Below are 18,507 nucleotides of genomic sequence, written 5' to 3'. Positions count from 1 at the left end.
TGGTGGCTCAGTCCAGGATTTATGACCATAATCCTTACCAGCGATGCTACCATGGGGAGAAGATGGAGAGTGTGTGCTTCTTGTACAGCATGATCTATAAAATGGAGTCTGTACTCCCACAAGGCATTGCAAACGTCACGTGGCAGGAAGTATGGTGGTTCCATAGGTTATAGGTCACACAGGAAATTAATACTTGCATTTGCAGCAAACAGTCAGCAGAGGGAGTTCACTGCTAATGAGTACAATAAACAGCAAAAATGATGGAAGCTGTGCTGGAGACATGACACCCTCACTATCACACCCACCCACCAACCACCAACTAACACACCCACCCCCCACCGACACACCCACCAACCAACTCCCTCACCGACACACGCAAACACCCAACCACCCTGTCACTGACACATGCACTCAACCCCTCACCGACACACCAACCCCCTCACTGACACACCAACCCCCTCACTGACACACCAACCCCCTCACTGACACACCAACCCGCTCACTGACACACGCACCCACCCTACCGCCCGCTCACTGACACACGCAACCCACCCTACCGCCCGCCTCACTGCACCGCACCACCCTCACTGCCCGCTCACTGACACACGCACCACCCTCCGCCGCTCATGACACACGCACCCACCTCCCCCGCCCCGCTCACTGACACACGCACCCACCCTCCCGCCCGCTCACTGACACACGCACCCACCCCTCCCGCCCGCTCACTGACACACGCACCCACCCTCCCGCCCGCTCACTGACACACGCACCCACCCTCCCGCCCGCTCACTGACACACGCACCCACCCTCCCGCCCGCTCACTGACACACGCACCCACCCTCCCGCCCGCTCACTGACACACGCACCCACCCTCCCGCCCGCTCACTGACACACGCACCCCACCCTCCCCGCCCGCTCACTGACACACGCACCCACCCTCCCGCCCGCTCACTGACACACGCACCCACCCCCCCCTCACCGCCCGCCCCCCTCCGCCCGCCCTGGACACACGCACCCCCTCCCGCCCGCTCACTGACACACGCACCCACCCTCCCGCCCGCTCACTGACACACGCACCCACCCTCCGCCCGCTCACTGACACACGCACCCACCCTCCAGCCCCGCTCACTGACACACGCACCCCCCTCCCGCCCGCTCACTGACACACGCACCCACCTCCCACGCCCGCTCACTGACACACGCACCCACCCTCCCGCCCGCTCACTGACACACGCACCCACCCTCCCGCCCGCTCACTGACACACGCACCCACCCTCCCGCCCGCTCACTGACACACGCACCCACCCTCCCGCCCGCTCACTGACACACGCACCCACCCTCCCGCCCGCTCACTGACACACGCACCCACCTCCGCCCGCTCACTGACACACGCACCCACCCTCCCGCCCGCTCACTGACACACGCACCCACCCTCCCGCCCGCTCACTGACACACGCACCCACCCTCCCGCCCGCTCACTGACACACGCACCCACCCTCCCGCCCGCTCACTGACACACGCACCCACCCTCCCGCCCGCTCACTGACACACGCAACCCACCCTCCCGCCCGCTCACTGACACACGCACCCACCCTCCCGCCCGCTCACTGACACACGCACCCACCCTCCCGCCCGCTCACTGACACACGCACCCACCCTCCCGCCCGCTCACTGACACATCCACCCACCCTCCCGCCCCGCTCACTGACACACTCACCCACCCACCCTCCCGCCCGCTCACTGACACACGCACCCACCCTCCCGCCCGCTCACTGACACACGCACCCACCCTCCCGCCCGCTCACTGACACACGCACCCACCCTCCCGCCCGCTCACTGACACACGCACCCACCCTCCCGCCCGCTCACTGACACACGCACCCACCCTCCCGCCCGCTCACTGACACACGCACCCACCCTCCCGCCCGCTCACTGACACACGCACCCACCCTCCCGCCCGCTCACTGACACACGCACCCACCCTCCCGCCCCGCTCACTGACACACGCACCCACCCTCCCGCCCACTCACTGACACTTGCTAGGGTTCCACTGACACGGGCAACTATGCAGCCTGCTAAATCAGTCTGGAAGATAAATAGGTAAAACCAAGAATGTATACAGTTTTATTTGGCAACCACAGAATATTAAAAATAGAAAAACACAACCAGTCACAAATTGTGTCAGAATTTGATCTGAGACTCTGAACTCTTCATTTTAAAGGTTACTTAAACCTTCAACAGTGCATTTTTATTTTCTGTTTTTTGTATTACTAAGCTATAAAGTGAAAGTGCCACATACAGATGGGGTGCATGTATAAAACTGAAACTAGGAAGACTAATAACACGTGGTTATTTTCCTTATAGGACAACCAAGCATCAGGATACTGATAACGATCTACTTTGAAAATATGTTCACCGGTTTTAGGCTTCCTCGTTTTCCAGAGATTCCTCATCAGCCTCAATGTCATCTAAGTTTGGCAGCTCATTGGATATGTGGATCTCAATTGTGCTAGCATCAGAACCTAGCAAAATAAAAGAACATTGTCTCACCTTCATGTGCTAAAGTCCGTTGACTTAACCAAAAGGCTGCATTATAATTGACTTGGATTGCTTTTATGTATAATTTTAGTTTAATGTGTGGGACCTCCATAAAATCTCCAGCCCCTCTGCCCTTCCAACCAGCTTAAGGCAACAAAAGGACACATACCAACACCTGCAATTGTTTTCCAAGGCTCTTTTTTTAAGTGACTGAGCATGATACTTATCAGTATAAACATGGATCTTTGCCCAACCTGAAGAAATGATGTCAGAAATAGCACTGTTGGCAGATTTAAAATTGTTGTATTCCAGCAGTCCCCACTGCAATGGAGCCCCTGACTGTCCCTGTTCTATTGTATACAGGTCCGGACCGGCGATCTGTGAATTTTGGCAAATGCCATAGGGGCTAATTTAAGATGCCATAGATATTCACAATTTAGTGGGTTGGTGGGGGGCTGTTTGGGTCTCTGTGTACTTGAAATGCCATTGCCTGTTTTCAATCCCAGTACAGGCCTGATTGCATAGAATTATCAAACAAATGCTACAGTAGGAATTACACAAAAGCAAAGTTATAACAATTCAAGTTATTTTCACCCAACCAGTTTGTTTGCTGATCCCAAAATACTTGTCTTCTTTGATCTGCCCCTGGTGAGATTTCAGCCAAAAGGAAAATTGGGCCAACAGATTACCTATTTCATCGGTGTGCCCTGGCCTCCACCTTAGGTAACGAAAAACTGCACTAACATCAGATCCTTCCTTCCTGGTGGCCTAATTATTCGAAGATTTTAACTCTCTACACCACAAGTAAAAGATTAGAGGTTATATGCATTGGTTTTCTAGTGTAGATATTAGGTTCCCTTTGGGGGCTGGGGGTTTCTGTGATAAAAATGTCTGTGTTGCTTTTTTAAATTTTGGAGTTTTCAGTTAGTCTGCCCCAATCATTAACCATGCAAAACATTTATGAACCAAACTTAAACACTACATGTGTACAAAAAATATTTTATTGAAATAGCAAATTACCATATCTTCCTCTATCCCATTAACATCCAAAGTTATTTCTGTTTATGGACTAGTCCTATTCAGCCATATTATTTCCCTGAGTACAGCAAAAGATGCAGAGACTTAAAAAGGGCTTTATATCCCATCTTGATTACACAACATCAGTGGCAGGCAACATGCACTCAAATTATCTGTTACAAAATGTTAAATTGAGACACAGGTTTATTATTTTTCCAATAGGCAACTGTATAATGGAGTATGAGATTGTGTTTTAAGTTCAGCCATTGCAATTGCTTCTCCATAGCACATTATTTGTTTTATTGTGAAGGTTTTATGACTGCTTGTCTGCCAAAGGAAGCACAAATACTATACCAAAGTATTCAAGGCTGGAATAATTGCCTAGATGTGAAATGACATCAACAAACTACCATCCTTGATAAATGGGGGAGTTCCTGTTCAGTCGTTCCACTATACTCCCATTACCTTCAGACAGTATGCTCAGAGCTTCATCTGTTTGTTGGCTGTTTCCAATTTCAGTCTTGTTTTGGTTCTGTATATAGCCAGGGTAATCCAGGAAAGATCCATTGGTGCCATTGTGTGCAGTTTCAGTTATTGTAGATGTGGACACTCGTTCCCAAGCTGTTTCCTTCTGTCTGAAATTAAAATCAACATTCCATCCTGTCCACCCATAGAAAGCCAGAGTGAAGAGAAAGCCTTGCATTGGATTCAGTATACCCTGCAATGTCATCAAAATCAATAATTAGTAAAGGGCCCCATAGGCAAATTAGGAAAAACAAAATAAATAAACAACAGTAAATCCACATATATTTAATATTTAAACTGTTCTACAAATCTAATGGAAATATGGAGGAATTATGCAGTCTCAAAACATTATTTATAATTGAATACTTTCTTCAGAGACAGACGTTATTTTGAGTGTGGACCATAGAAAATAAAGATAGCAATAACATTTGTCCCACCTCTTCTTTTCATACCCTATTTAAATCTTTGTAACCCTATTAGCAGTTAATTGCTACCGCCAATAGCCCATAAAGCACAGTGTCATCTTCACATTATGATATAACTTCTCTAGATGTTAGTACAGGTATAGGACCTGTTATCCAGAATGTTTATGACCAAGGGTAATCCGGATAAGGGGTCTCTCCATAATTTGGATCTCCATACCTTAAGTCTACTAAAAAATCAATAAAAGTAATTAATTAAACCCAATAGTTTTTTTTGCATCCAATAAGGATCATTTGTATCAATTACAAGGTACTGTTTTATTTCTACAGAGAAAAAGGAAATCAGTTTAAAAATTCTGAATTATTTGATTAAAATGGAGTCTATGGGAGACGGGCTTTCCGTAATTCTGAGCTTTCTGGATAATGGGTTTCTGGATAAGGGATCAAATACCTGTATGTGCCATGGGGTAATTCTAAATAAAAAATGTCCATTTTAAGTACTAATGGCTGCCCCCTGGGATCATACGATTCACAGTGCACACAAACAAACTAAGGGCATGCATACATGTTACGTCACATCAGCCAATTAATGGACAAAGTTCTGTCTTTTACTTCTATACTTCTTCCTGTTACAGTTGGAACTGCATTATTTCCTGTCAGATGATCTCCACTTTGCAAGGACATTTTTAATGCTTGGCGATGCCTAGATAGGTAGGGAAAGATGACAGCAGCCCACTCTGCTAAAAACTAAACCAAGCAAGTACCTTTTTCAAAGAAAAAGAAATCAAGGTATATGCCACCCGATGTAGCACAAATGTGGCCAAAAATTCTTACCATGTGCTGTTGCCCTAAGAGTAGAGCAATGCAGTGAATACACACAATGCAGACAATAGAACAGGCAGACAGTGTGCAGGCCAAACCTACCCATCCCATTGCAGTTTACAGCCAAGATTATATTGTAGTTTTGGAGAATCTATCTATTGGCTCTCCTATTTACATGTGTAAATTCTTTCTGAGGAACAAGCATTGCTAGACCTATACAATTATCAGCCTCCCTGGATTATCCCACTTATCTATAGCAATAAATTGGCTTCTGTCTGTTCCCTGACCCCATCACAGAGTTCTAAATTAACACTTTACTGTCTTTCTCATTCCTGGATATGAAGAGAGTTAAGGCTCTGCGTTCCAGAAAAGGCAAAGGACCCACAGGAACTTTCAGTCCAACACTAGCAATCCTGTGGGTGTGTACCCCCACAAATAATGTAATAGCTGTTTATTGCTTTAGAGTTACATGAGTTTTTATTTATTTCTTGGAGGAGTACCTAAATCTATGCAGGCAAAGGTATTGCAATATGGTAAACTCGAGGGTATACATAGCATTTAAAGTAAAATTACTACACTAAAATCCAGCAAGTCATGTTATCCAAGACTTTGTTGGCAAGTGGTAATAGCACTTGCAGTTATGTTCTCTAATCTGTAGTGGAAAAATCCCTCAATATTTTGCTGCTTTCTAAAGCAAATACAACTAAAAAAAACTGCATCCCCATCCAATCACATGCCTTCACCTAGTAAATACATTTACTATAACCATTATCTGTTTTGATTTGACTACTCATACAGATGTTTTAATGTATCATGAATATACCAATAAATTGAGCTACATGCAGCCAGGAGCAACAACAGGAAACAGCTAAAGTACTGCAGATGTAATTAATTATAGGATCCTCGGTAATTAAAATCATGCTTGACTTACCATTATAAACCATGTGATGAGAGCAGCATTCCTGACATTTTTCAGCTGATCTGTGTTGATGTCTGGCTGCATTTCCAGGTAGAACAAAAGGGTCTCATTGATAATATTGGCTGTCCAACTGATAAAACAGAACAAAAGAGTTATGTTATGAACAAAATGAAAAGCAGAGTGAATTCTTTTCCTAATTTTAAACACTTGTTTTTTATGTTTCAGTTCTTTGAGAATTTCATGGAAAGCTTACACTTAAAGGAATAGTCTCATCAAAAACTCTTCTTTAAATAATTTTAATTTAGCATGCACTTCTAATCAAGCAGTGTTTGTTTAAGCTGGAAATACATTGCAAGATCTGTTCCTTCGAGCAAGGCCACCATATGAGACATCTTGCTCAGTTTGGCCGATCTGACTGATTCCATTTCATTAAGTCATAAAGTGAGCTGTGCAGAACTAGGTTCAAACAAGTCCCTTAATAATTATGTACACTTACTTTTTAGCAATTGACTATAAACCATATAGGTTCTTACACAATCTACAGAACATTATAAACATCTAAAGCTGGACATATGACCAGATATACCCTTCTTCAATTGGATCACAGCGACAGAAATACAGGCCCCAACAAAATTTAAAAATTAAACCTGCCCAATCAACATCTGGACAATTTACAACCAGGCGTCAGTCGGCCAGGCGCTTCAGAGGGCCCCATACATGGGCAAAGAAGCTGCTGACTTAGTCTGAATGAGCTGAATCAGCAGCTTAATCTACCTGTGTATGGGCACCTTAACATACCATTTGGGATAACAAAAGTTTAACTACATAGTAAAAGGAAATCTCTTCTTAAATAACCCTTGAATGACCATTTGAGTAAGAGGGACACTTTCATCCCCCACAGAAATGACTAATCCAGCAGCACTCCATGTCCAAACATGCAAGGTAGGGAAATAAATTACCAATTTAAAATATGCATAAATCCATTATATAGGGGGATTATCTGTCAACTGGTAATCTAAATACCAAATTTGGAGTAATTTAAATTTCCCTGTCTGCCCTATTTATTTGAAAGCTAGTGCTACACAGGGCTGATTCCAGAGAATCATCCCCTACGCTGGCACCAGCCTCCTGCCTTGCCTGCACCCTGAAGCATTGTCTCCTCCCAGGCAGGGTGCAGGCGGACATGATGGATATCAGCAAAAAGAATGTGAGAGTTCACATTTCACAGCCAATACCTGCCACATCTGCCTGCACCCAGGTGAATACTGCTTCCGGGTGCAAGCAAGGCAGGAGACTGGTGCCATCATGGGGGCTGATTCTCGGCCTGTGTTTTTCAACAGGCTGAGAATCAGCCCACTGTGGCAAAAGCTTAAGGCTAATGCCAAGCGCAGTTCAAGAATTTGCCCCTACTCTCTTTAAAAATCTGATTGTTGTGCCTGCACCGGGAACCATTGCATCAGCCCGAGTGAGGCACAATAAGTGGAATTCAGCATGAAACTGCATATGAGAATTCACCCCATGAAGAATTAGCCTAAGAAATAAGAAAGAAAAAACAGCTTTTTGCAGTTATGTTTCAGATGAGCAACTTTAAGGTGAAAGGGCACACAGGATTGTGCCTTGACTTCTTTCTGCCTGTATTTTCTGTCTGTCGGTTCAGATACACAAAGGAGCAGATGGGAGCTCAGGCAGAGAGAAACTGAGGCACAACTTGTGTGGCCCTTATCTTAACACTGTGGTCATGCAGAAGCACATGCAAATTCCTCCTGAAGCCCTCCTTATTCTAGTATTTCCTTATGTTTGCATATTTCTTAAAATCAAAGCAAAGTATAAAACACATTCAAAAAGTTATTACTTACCAGATCATAAACACCAACATAATCTTGAAAAAACGGAGCTGAATTTCTGTCCCCAGCCGTCTTTCATTTTCTGTATAAATCCCTTGTCTTCCTTTCAGTAAAGAAGCAACTAAAAATTGACATTCATTTAATGCATGGTATAAAGGGGTAATTTAATAACAAAAACAGCATGAGCACTGTATTTGTTTGCAAATTATTTTATATTGTATTATATCCTCTCTCCTTATTTCTATCCTTATATGCAAAAATGCACCCAAGGGATTTTGCACGTGTTTTTTTTTGTGTGTATAGCCCTGGCAGAAGGGACATTCTGCTCCCCATGCTTAATCTCCCGCTGACATAAGAGTAAATTGTAGATAGTAAAATAATGCATCATGGAGCGACATACATGCATTGTGTAGTAACCTGCAGTTAGGCATATGATTTATCTCCAGGCTACTATGCAACACAAATGTGATGCCTATGTGATGCCATGCTATATGTGGTTTTACCACTGATAATGGTAATGCAATTTCAGATGTTTTGTTGTCCCGTATTAAAGTTTCTTAAAATGCAGCAAAACTTACCAATTTGTTAACCAGAACTGCCATTTTTTTCACACTTTGTCTAACGGTTACAGTTTTTAGTAACTGTACAGTAATTATAAGTACAACATTGCATTAAACAATTTACTACTTGGCATGGTAAGTAACTGCTAACTATCAATAAGAAACTCCCCCCTTTACTGCATTTAAAATAATATCTATTGAATTACTAAAAATGAGATTATGTCTACAAGGGCTAATAGTATCTAAAATACTCTTACCTGCAGCGACTGTTCTCCTAAAGAGGATTGGATTAGCGAACATTACAATAAGAAGTGGCGCATAGGTTGTGACATAATGAGGGATTGCATGTTCTAGTCCGTTTTCACAACTGAAATAAAAACAATTTAACATTCACTATATTTTCAAAATAACATTTCAAGGGGGAGAGTTCACAAATTTTTCAAATTCAGTTTTTTCACACTTTTCATCAATCAAATTTTTAATAAATCTGTGCACGTTTCATTTGTTTGGTGAGTTTTTGTTTTTTTTTCTAAATTTTGATAAATATGCCTCCTCCTTTTTTCGCACCTGCTTGCCCTCCCTAACTTGTATTAATGACACACATGTTATGAAGTAGGGTTTGGGACAACTACACACCTTCCCTGCAGCCTGCTCTATATTCAAGTGGGGAATAGACCTTCGTACCCCATACAGGTTGCATATGTGAAAAAAAAAAATGAAACTTTGTGCCCATTTTTTTGTACTTTGCTTCCTGGCCTGTAATTTGTAAATTACCCGTAGGGGCTGATTTACTAATCCACGAATTCGACTCCGAATGGGAAAAATTTGGATTGGAAACGAACATTTTGCGACTTTTTCGTATTTGTTGCGCGAATTTTCGCAACTTTTTCATAGCCGTTACGATTTGCTCGTATATTGTCGTGAATTTTTCGTATTAAGCTCTCGTAAACGGCAGGCAAAACTTTCAGACTTTGCATGATTTTGGAAGCCTCCCATAGGACTCAATGGCACTCTGCAGCTCCAACCTGGCCCAAGGAAAGTCACGATACTGAAGCTTGAATGAATCCGAAACTTTCATACTCGGCGCGATGGCTACGAAAAAGGCGCGACAATTTACGAAAAACTCGTAACAGCTACGAAAAAGTTGCAACAATTTACGAAAAAAAATCGCAAAATACCGATCATTACGAAAAAAACGCATTCAGGCGCTTTTTGGACATTCGTGGATTCGTAAATGTTCCCCGTAGTGTGTTATATCCCACTCTTAGAATTAGTAGTGTTTCCTGTATTTTCAGTGGTGTAATTATAACGCAATGGGCAGTGAGACATACTCGCCATCCTCCTTTCTTAAGATGAGATCATGGTGCGGTATCCCCTCCTCCCACAGTAGCATAGTCACTGTATAGTTTAAGGTTAAAGGCTCATGAAGCTGTGTTTAGTAAGATTAGCACATTCTGAGACAATTATTGTAAACTGAAGGAGTCCAAAGTCCTATGAGCTTCATATACTGTGATACTAATATTCTCTAGAAAACACAGGTTATGGTTACCCAGCAAACATTCTTAATGGCCAGGCTTTAGCAAACAGAATCAAATGCAAAATTCACAGAATTGGGCTTAGAAGAGGTACAAAGGTCATGCTGAGAATTTCTGACTTTCTGCTGATTTGAACATGATAATTGAAACTATATTGCAGTCAGTTGGTTAAAGTCCCCTCAGATCTCTAGAATAAAATTAGAGGTTCCACCTACGTTTAGTAGCCTCTGACCCATGAATGGGTGCCAGGAATGTTGGATTACTGCTTGCTTCGGAAACCTGAAGATTGTGGGGTTCCTCAGTTGTGCTGAATTGATGATGAGTTGGCTATCTTTATATATATCTAATATATGTAAATATATTTAATTCTGGGTGTGTTTTATTGCTTACTAGAAGGTTATATCAGATGTTTTAGCACTGATTACGCTTATTTTTAAGATTTATAAACATATACACATATTATATGGCCAAAAGTAGTGTATCTGGTCTTCCCTTTTAAAATCATATGTGCACTACTTGATAGGAGAATAGGTAAGCAGCAAACAATGTTCTAGGGCTATTTTTAAGGTTTGCATTTAATGGCACTAAGGGACCCTATTCCAAACTATTATACAATTATAAATTTAAAATTTTCACAGAGCCCTGTGCTAAACCAAATGAACATCTGCTCGATCAACTGGAAAGCAAACTGCCCAACCTCATCAATACTTTTAGGCTGATGCCACATGGGCGTATTCTCTGCAAGCGTTTTTAAGCTTGCAGAGAATATGCCCGTGTGGCATCAGCCCCACTACTGTACATTTACCCTACCTTGTGCCTGCACCCGAATGAATGAAATATACTCAGGTGCAGGCACATGTAGCTGATATCCGCCAAAAAAAGCGAGACTTTACATCTTCGGCAGATATCGGCTACATGTGCCTGCACCCGAGCGTATTCAATTCATTTGGGTGCAGGCACGCTAAGTGTGGCATCAGCCTTATGGCTGAATAGAAGCAAATCTCAACAACAATGTTCTGACATCTAGAGGAAGCCTTCACCAAAAGGAAGAAGGAGTGTTTCCATATAAACATTTGGATTAAGGTGTTGGACAGGCAGGTGTCAGATTACCCAATCCCCATAGGTAATAAAAGGCACAACATTTTGCCCAGGTGCAGTAACCCATAGCAACTAAAAAGATGTTTGCTTTCAAACACTTAAATACTTGCAAAACATGAAATTACATGCTGACATGAAATACTTACTTGGAAACGGAAGGATAATAAAGCATAGCCACACCTTCGATGCAGAGCATCAGTGCCAGGCCCCATGTCATCATGTGATACAAAACAATTGTGCTGAAAAAACATTAACATTTTCTTTTATAGGGGTTAATTGACAATTGGTTCCTATATATGAACTATATCTTTATACAAACTTAAATATCTAAAGGTATTTGTAAGTAACTATAGAATGCTAAGCAAACTTTGTTGATTGAAACCAGTGCACAGGGCAAACAGGTAAATCAAAGCTGCTCCGGGTAGATAGAAATATGCCCGAGCATTACTAAGAAAATCAGTAAGCAGAGAGATGCACTCTCGTGACTATCATACTTTTCATTGACAAACCATGGCAAATAGTTTAGTGCATTCGTGCAGTCATATGAAAAGTAAAATTCTAAACTCAATACTACATCCTTTTTATCCTTTTTCAATCTCAAAGCAATCTCTCATGTCAGCTCATGTGAATCGCAGATGGTCATTTACTGTGCTGCCAGCTATGACCTTAAAATAGGAAGGATGCCTTTGTCACATGCAGCTTATGTGTGAATGAAAGCATGGTCCAAGCTGGATGAATTAAATAAAAAACTACAATAAGGCCTTGTGCTGGGCTAAAGTTCAAAAGCAGAAGAATCTACTATTCATTCATTTTGTGTGTTTGTGTCCATCTATCTATTTATTTTTACAGTTAAATTTGATTTAATACAGATGTATCTGTTATTAAAGGCACATTTAAAGTGTATTTTAATAGATTATTATTTTAATTCTATTTTGTCCCAAATACAGTTTGTTGAACTTATCAGAAAATCTGAAGGAAATATTGATTGTAAAACAAAAACTAGAATCCATATAACAATTAGTATGCAAGACTCAGCATAATATACATCTTGCAGCTAAGTATATCTGAATAAACCTTAAGCTAGGTCTTAAAAGTAAGGAACAGTCACATGTTTCATTGTAGCCTGTAGATTAAAAAGGTATTATATTTCTTATTTACACATTTTTCAACATGATCAAAATAAACAGAAATCAACATTTTCCTTTTTTACTATCTATAAAGCAGATCATGTTCTTGTTTTTAAACTTAATTTACCCCCTTCTCTCTGTGATCAGACACTTGGTCATACAAGTTAATCTCTGCCCAATTTGTTCACTTAAGGTGACCATACACGGCAGATTTCCGCTGCCAGTCCAGGTCCTTCAGACTGATTATCTGCCCATATGTGGGCACCACCGATGGGCCTACCCTGCCTGATAGCTGGCCTTATATTGGCCAGATCTCCATTGGAAAAGTTTGATTTTCCTGGACCACATTGGCTCATTGATCCATGGGCCATATACCCGCTGATTTAATTTGATCGTTTGGCCATAGGGCACAGAAGACTCCATGCAGTCGACTCATACTGCCCTAAAAAGTGCACATTTACCAATGAAAGGGGTCGGTACTGAATGGAATGAGCAGGTAGATTGTGCAAAAGCCAAATGTAGAGGGACTCCCAACTACTTACAGTAACCCTGGTCTATCAACACTTGGGGGCTATTTATTAAGCTATGTAAAATGATATTTGCAGAAAAAAAAGCTGTGTAAAATAAATGGAGAAGTTCGCCATCCGAACACCAGATTTTACGCTGTTATTTTATGTAAATCCCAGCGGAAGAAAAAAATGCAAAGAAAAATTAAGCCGGTTTTTAAATTCAATTTTTTAATTCTGATTTTGAAATCGTTATTTCAGCTCTTCTAATGCAGAGAGCGCTATTGCGAAGTAGCCACCCCTGACCCTCTCTGATGTGAAAAAACGGAGCACAGAGTGCAGGATGGCATCAAGTTGGCCATCTGAGATTGGCAAGGACCCCTGAGGTAACACTATGCTTGACCCTGCTACTAGAAGTGGCATTGAAACAACGTTCCTTGTGCCATAGCCGCAAAGATACTTAAAGCTGGAAGTACTAAAAACAAAACTACTAGTTAATATCTTTATTTGCAAGTATGGGAACCAGTTAATATTGCAGGTTTTTTTGTAGAGATTTGTGAATAACTGATTTATTATTATAAGAATTTATGTAGTACAGGCTGTGCATCAATTACTGTACCTTATTCCTGCTGATCTGCGAACCACCAGGTAAGCATCAATTGCATAGCAAAATAACCACCAGAAACTTGCACTGTAAAACAGCTGTATCCACATCTGCAGAAATAATTATTTACCAATTTAGTGGAATTCTAGCCTATTTTTTCATTAAAAAACAGTATAAATTATAAGGTTTATAGATTACAGTTTTTTGGGGGGGGGGGGGTCGAGGGCACAAGCCATTTTCTGCTTAATTTTCTTCCATATATGAGTAAAAACTGCAATACTGCTTGCCAATACAGACTCTCAAAAGAAATACCACCCCACTCTTGTCAACACAGAATATACTGGTTTACTTAATATCGCAGAGAAGATTTCAGCATGTGAGCAATATGAGATGTGCAGTAAGCCCATTTTTTAAAGGTACTTACATCAAAATGCACTTTTACATAGTTGTGTTTTGTGCCGCTTGGTATTTCCCAGCGCTAGATTTCAGTATGGGACACCCAAAGGCCGCCCCATTCTCCGCCCCCCCCACATGGAGCACTGGGGACAGGACACACTGAAGGTTTTTGCACGTCCCGTCCAAATTGTACTTGCAGCTGAGTGGCATGCCACCCCTAAATTTATGCCGCCCTAGGCCCAGGCCTTTGTGGCCTCGATACAAATCTGGGCCTGGTCCATCCTCCAAATTAAGTGCAGATGAATCTAAAGAATCAGGTGCACATATCACTCTCACACCGAACACCAGAAATGAGGTAGTGTGTAAACTACTAATATTATGTTTATTTTTAAAGCCAACATAATTTACAGCACTGTACATACATTTAAAAACAATCGACGAACAGACAAACAGACACAAGTAATGAGAGCCCAACCAATTATAAATAACTTTCGGAAGGGCAACCATCAATAAACATGGGGCCCCATATTACTAGGTTACCAGGGCCCTCCCCCTAGGTAGGCCCTAATTATTAAGCAATTGGCCAGCTTAGCCTCTGGGTGAAGGGCTCTGCCAAAAATGGACTGGGATCCCAATAAAAAATATAACCTGCATCTGCATGGCCTTGCCCCTGAATTACTCTAGCCACTCCCATTACACTAAATATCTGCCCATCTTCTAACGACACCCAGCCACTCCCCAACAAGCTCTGCACCCTTTGTGACTCCCTCTGCCTCACACCTGACTGGAGTACCCCCTGTACCCCTGACTTTCTGCCATTTAAGAAAGTGCTAAAGAAAATACAAAGGAACACATACCGCACTTCCAACACAAAAAGTTGAAGGCCAGATGTCTGACGTGTTCATTAGTGACATATTACTAATGAAACCTGGGGATGAAATCCAAACTGATGATCGAATTAAAATGCCTAGAAAGAAAGAAGTCATTAACATGGACCGTATTTCATAGAGTGTAAACTCTTTAAGGCAAGAAGTTCATTCCAACTTTGTACTATAACTCCTAGCACTTGTATTTATTTTTATTGCTTTATTTATATTAACTGTTGCCCCTGCTGTATTCATGTGTTTGTGTTTGTAAAGCACCGTACACACTTGTATTATTATATAAATAAACAAAGACAATGCAATACATTAGTATGGTGCTATCAGCTAAAGCAGGGGTCCCCAACCTTTCTTACTCGTGAGCCACAGTCAAATGTAAAAAGACTTGGAGAGCAACACAAGCACCATAAAAGTTCATTGAGGAGCCAAATAAGGGCTGTGATTGGCTATTAGGCAGCCTCTATGCACACTATCAGCTTACAGGGGCTTTATTTGCTAGTAAATCTTGTTTTTATTCAACCAAAACTTGCCCCCAATTCAGGAATTCAAAAATAACTCCCTGGTTTGGGGGCACTGAGAGCAACATCCACGGGGTTGGTGAGCAACATGTTGCCCCCGAGCCACTGGTTGGGGATCACTGAGCTAAAGCAATGGGCTGTATAGATATGGCATTCAGGCATTTTCCACCTAAAAGAGCTACACTACACAAGTTTATTGCAGGAGGGAGACAAGCACTGTAGAGCAGAGATGAAAACACTTTTCATTAAGTTTAAGTTATTTTTCATTTTAGACTTGATACTATATCAAACAATAGGTTATGCTGTTACATTTTGGAGTCATCCTATACTGATATACTACTACATTAGTAGCTAGAGGGCTTTATACAGATCATTAGAGGCACCTGTTCCACAGTTGAAATACTATGATTCACTCTGTAATATAAACAGATTTGTGTTGAGTTGTGAGTATGGATGAGATCCCCTTACCTAGGCAGCCCAGCAGGTCACAGATAATAACTAGAAACAAGATTCTGGACGAGGAAGGTTTTGGCAGCATGGCTCTCCCTAGCCTCCTGTAACCCTGCTTTGTCTTGGGCAGCAGCTGGACAATGGTCAGCAGGAGACTCACCAAGCCACTGCCGATACACAGCGAGCCATAGATCTGAGGCTGGAAATCAAGCACTAACTGAGTAGCTGGATCCCTGTTGGGGCAGCAGAAAGTCTCCAGCCTGGGGGAAGCCATCCTTACGCTCGGAAGCCCCGCAGTCTCCCAAGGGAAGGAGCAGAAGAGAAAGTGTCAGGCAGATCCTCGCTGCCTCCTCAGCTTCATGCTACAGCGCTGCTGATCACGGGGATAATCTGATCATGTGCCTTTAAAATCCCCCCAGCTACGTCTCTGTCTTGCTGGGCTCAGTGCTAGGTCAGGGGGTGTCTGTGAATCAGTTAATGAAAAGCAGACATTTTGTAACCCTTTCACTGAGCTGCACCAGGCACATTGCTGGCATAATCGGTGCTAACTCCTACAAAACATGTGCTCAGCCGTCCCAGATTCTACCGCAAAACTGGAATGATGGGTCTTCTCCCCTGTCTGGGCACACTGATTGTTATGTAATGCTTGGGGGAGGAGGAGGTGAAATATGAGAGACTTCCCCACTCCCCACAGCCTTTCACTTGTCTCTCAGCTGTACCTTCTGTCTGTTGCCTTGTGTTTGGGCACACAGAGCTGGGTAGCAATAAACACACACCTAGGAATGTAAACCAAGATGGCATTGGGGGGTATTATTCATCATTCATTTGTAAGCGTGTTAACTTTCTGTTCTTCAGCATGCTTACACTGATACATGTATGTGTGTGTGATTTGTCCTTGCTGCTACCTGACCAGTATGGAAATAACTACATACAACTTTAGGATCATTATCCATAATGATTGGAACCTGTCTTTTTCTTCTAATGGATCCAGTTATCTTAAGGCTAGTAATAAAAATAATTTAAAAAAACCAGAGTAATAGAACTAGGGAGCAGTTTAAAAAATTGACAAAATCGAAAAGAATAAAGAAAGTAAAAACGATAGTAGTCAACTCCCATATCTTGACACTCTCCAAAGCAGGGGTCCCCCACCTTTTTTACCGGTGAGCAACCATTAAATGTAAAAAATGTTGGGGAGCAACACCAGTATGAAAAATTTTCTTAGAGGATTACCAATAAGAGCTGCGATTGGTTAGTTGATAGCCCAATGATGGCTGGCAGACTACATGAGGGTCTTCTTGACAGTACACATGGTCTTTATGCCTCCAAATCAGAAATTCAAAAATAAAAACCTGCTTTGAGGCCATTGGGAGCAACATCAGAGGGGTTGGAGAGCAACATGTTGCTCCTGAGCCCTGGTTGGGGATCACTGCTCACCCCTTTAACACACAGAGCATCTGGGTGCACATTTCCTCCATTCTGCTGTTTCTCCACCTGAGTTTTCTACACAGCTTAGTGTGACATTAGCCTTAGGACCTGCAAGGAATTGTCCTGTATTAGAGCTATGAAACACATTGTCTTTGTACATGATTTTGAGTGTGATTTGAATGCTGATTCTTAGTATACTGAGAATAGGGATTTTTTTAGTGTTTTGTAGCTGTGGAAAACAGGGGTGACAAAATGCACCATGTGTCATTGCCTTTGAAAAGTATATGAGGTAATAAAAAAAGATTAAAGAAGAGCAGTTAAGGTGATAAAGGGTCTGGAAGGTCTCAGTTATGAGGAAAGGCTGACCGAACTTGGATTGTTTGGGTATTAGAGGGATACAAAGTGAAACATTTGCTTTCCTCTGTCTGCATTTTATACACAGGCAGAGGAAAGCAGATCTGCTGTCATGCACTCCTTCCTGTAGCTCCATTGACAAGCACTTTGCCAGCTTCTGTGGAGCTACATGGAACAGATAATAATGCAAAAATGCATACTTTCATTTTCCTGTGTTGATATTTGTTCCACACAGGCCAACATTGTGCCTGGTAAGGGAGCTTCTGTTCGGAGCACATGACATGGGATCTACTTTCCTCTGCCTGGGTAAAAAATGCAGGCAGGGGAAAGTAGATGATCTGCTCCGTGTGCCCCTGGCCTTACACAGAAGAGGCACATAAGGGGGGGGAGGGTGATATGATAACTATATACAAATATATAAAGAGACCATACAATAAACTCTCTTCAGCTTTATTCACCAGTAGATCCTTCCAGCAGACACAAGGGTATACATTTCAATTACAAGAAAGAGGATCTGTCTCATGGAGCGAAATAGATTTTTAGAGTGAGAGTTGTGAAGTTGAGGAATTGTCTCCCTGAAACAGATGTATTGGCAAGTACATAATATAGATTTAAAAAAGTGTTGGATGGCTTTTATGACATGAGAAAATACAAAGTTACTGAAATTAGCTCTTAGCACATAGTTGACTGATCTGATTCAGGAAAGAATTTGTCTGATTTCTGGAGCAAATTGCAAAAGCCTCTGAATCAACAGTTAGGTAGGTTTAACTGATTAAAACTTAATGGATTTGTGTCTTTTCTTTCAGCCTCATCTACTGTTTTATGTGGCAACAAGTTTTTATCAACCATTGTTTTGGTTTAGATGTGCCTGAAGGTTGAAAGTACTTTCCGGAAATAGGGAGGCAACGAGCCTTGTTTTGCAGCACTCTTAGCTTGTGGCTTTTTGAATGCAAAAGTTTTCAGGTT

The 18,507-nt window shown here is 42.2% G+C and overlaps 1 protein-coding gene across 2 annotated transcripts; it reads right to left on the bottom strand.

Annotated features, from left to right (window-relative positions):
- Positions 1-2,103: 2,103 nt before the first annotated feature.
- On the bottom strand, positions 2,104-16,397 carry gpr143 (G protein-coupled receptor 143). Of its 2 annotated transcripts, XM_012956837.3 has the most exons (9): positions 15,781-16,397; positions 14,771-14,880; positions 13,533-13,627; positions 11,427-11,519; positions 8,905-9,014; positions 8,100-8,208; positions 6,256-6,373; positions 4,021-4,273; positions 2,104-2,522 (listed from the first exon to the last, which is right to left on the bottom strand). In XM_012956837.3, exons 1-9 carry the CDS (start codon positions 16,034-16,036, stop codon positions 2,422-2,424), a joined length of 1,245 nt encoding a protein of 414 aa, XP_012812291.1. In that variant the 5' UTR covers positions 16,037-16,397; the 3' UTR covers positions 2,104-2,421. The 2 variants fall into 2 exon arrangements, with proteins under 2 accessions (XP_012812291.1, NP_001011018.1); NM_001011018.2 differs by lacking the exon at positions 2,104-2,522 and having other exon boundaries at positions 3,524-4,273; positions 15,781-16,102.
- Positions 16,398-18,507: the final 2,110 nt, after the last annotated feature.

Source organism: Xenopus tropicalis, chromosome 2 (assembly GCF_000004195.4).
Source record: "Xenopus tropicalis strain Nigerian chromosome 2, UCB_Xtro_10.0, whole genome shotgun sequence".
Lineage (NCBI taxonomy): Eukaryota > Metazoa > Chordata > Amphibia > Anura > Pipidae > Xenopus > Xenopus tropicalis.
Note: the sequence above shows the minus strand (reverse complement) of the source record. Positions and strands in the feature narration are given on the sequence as shown.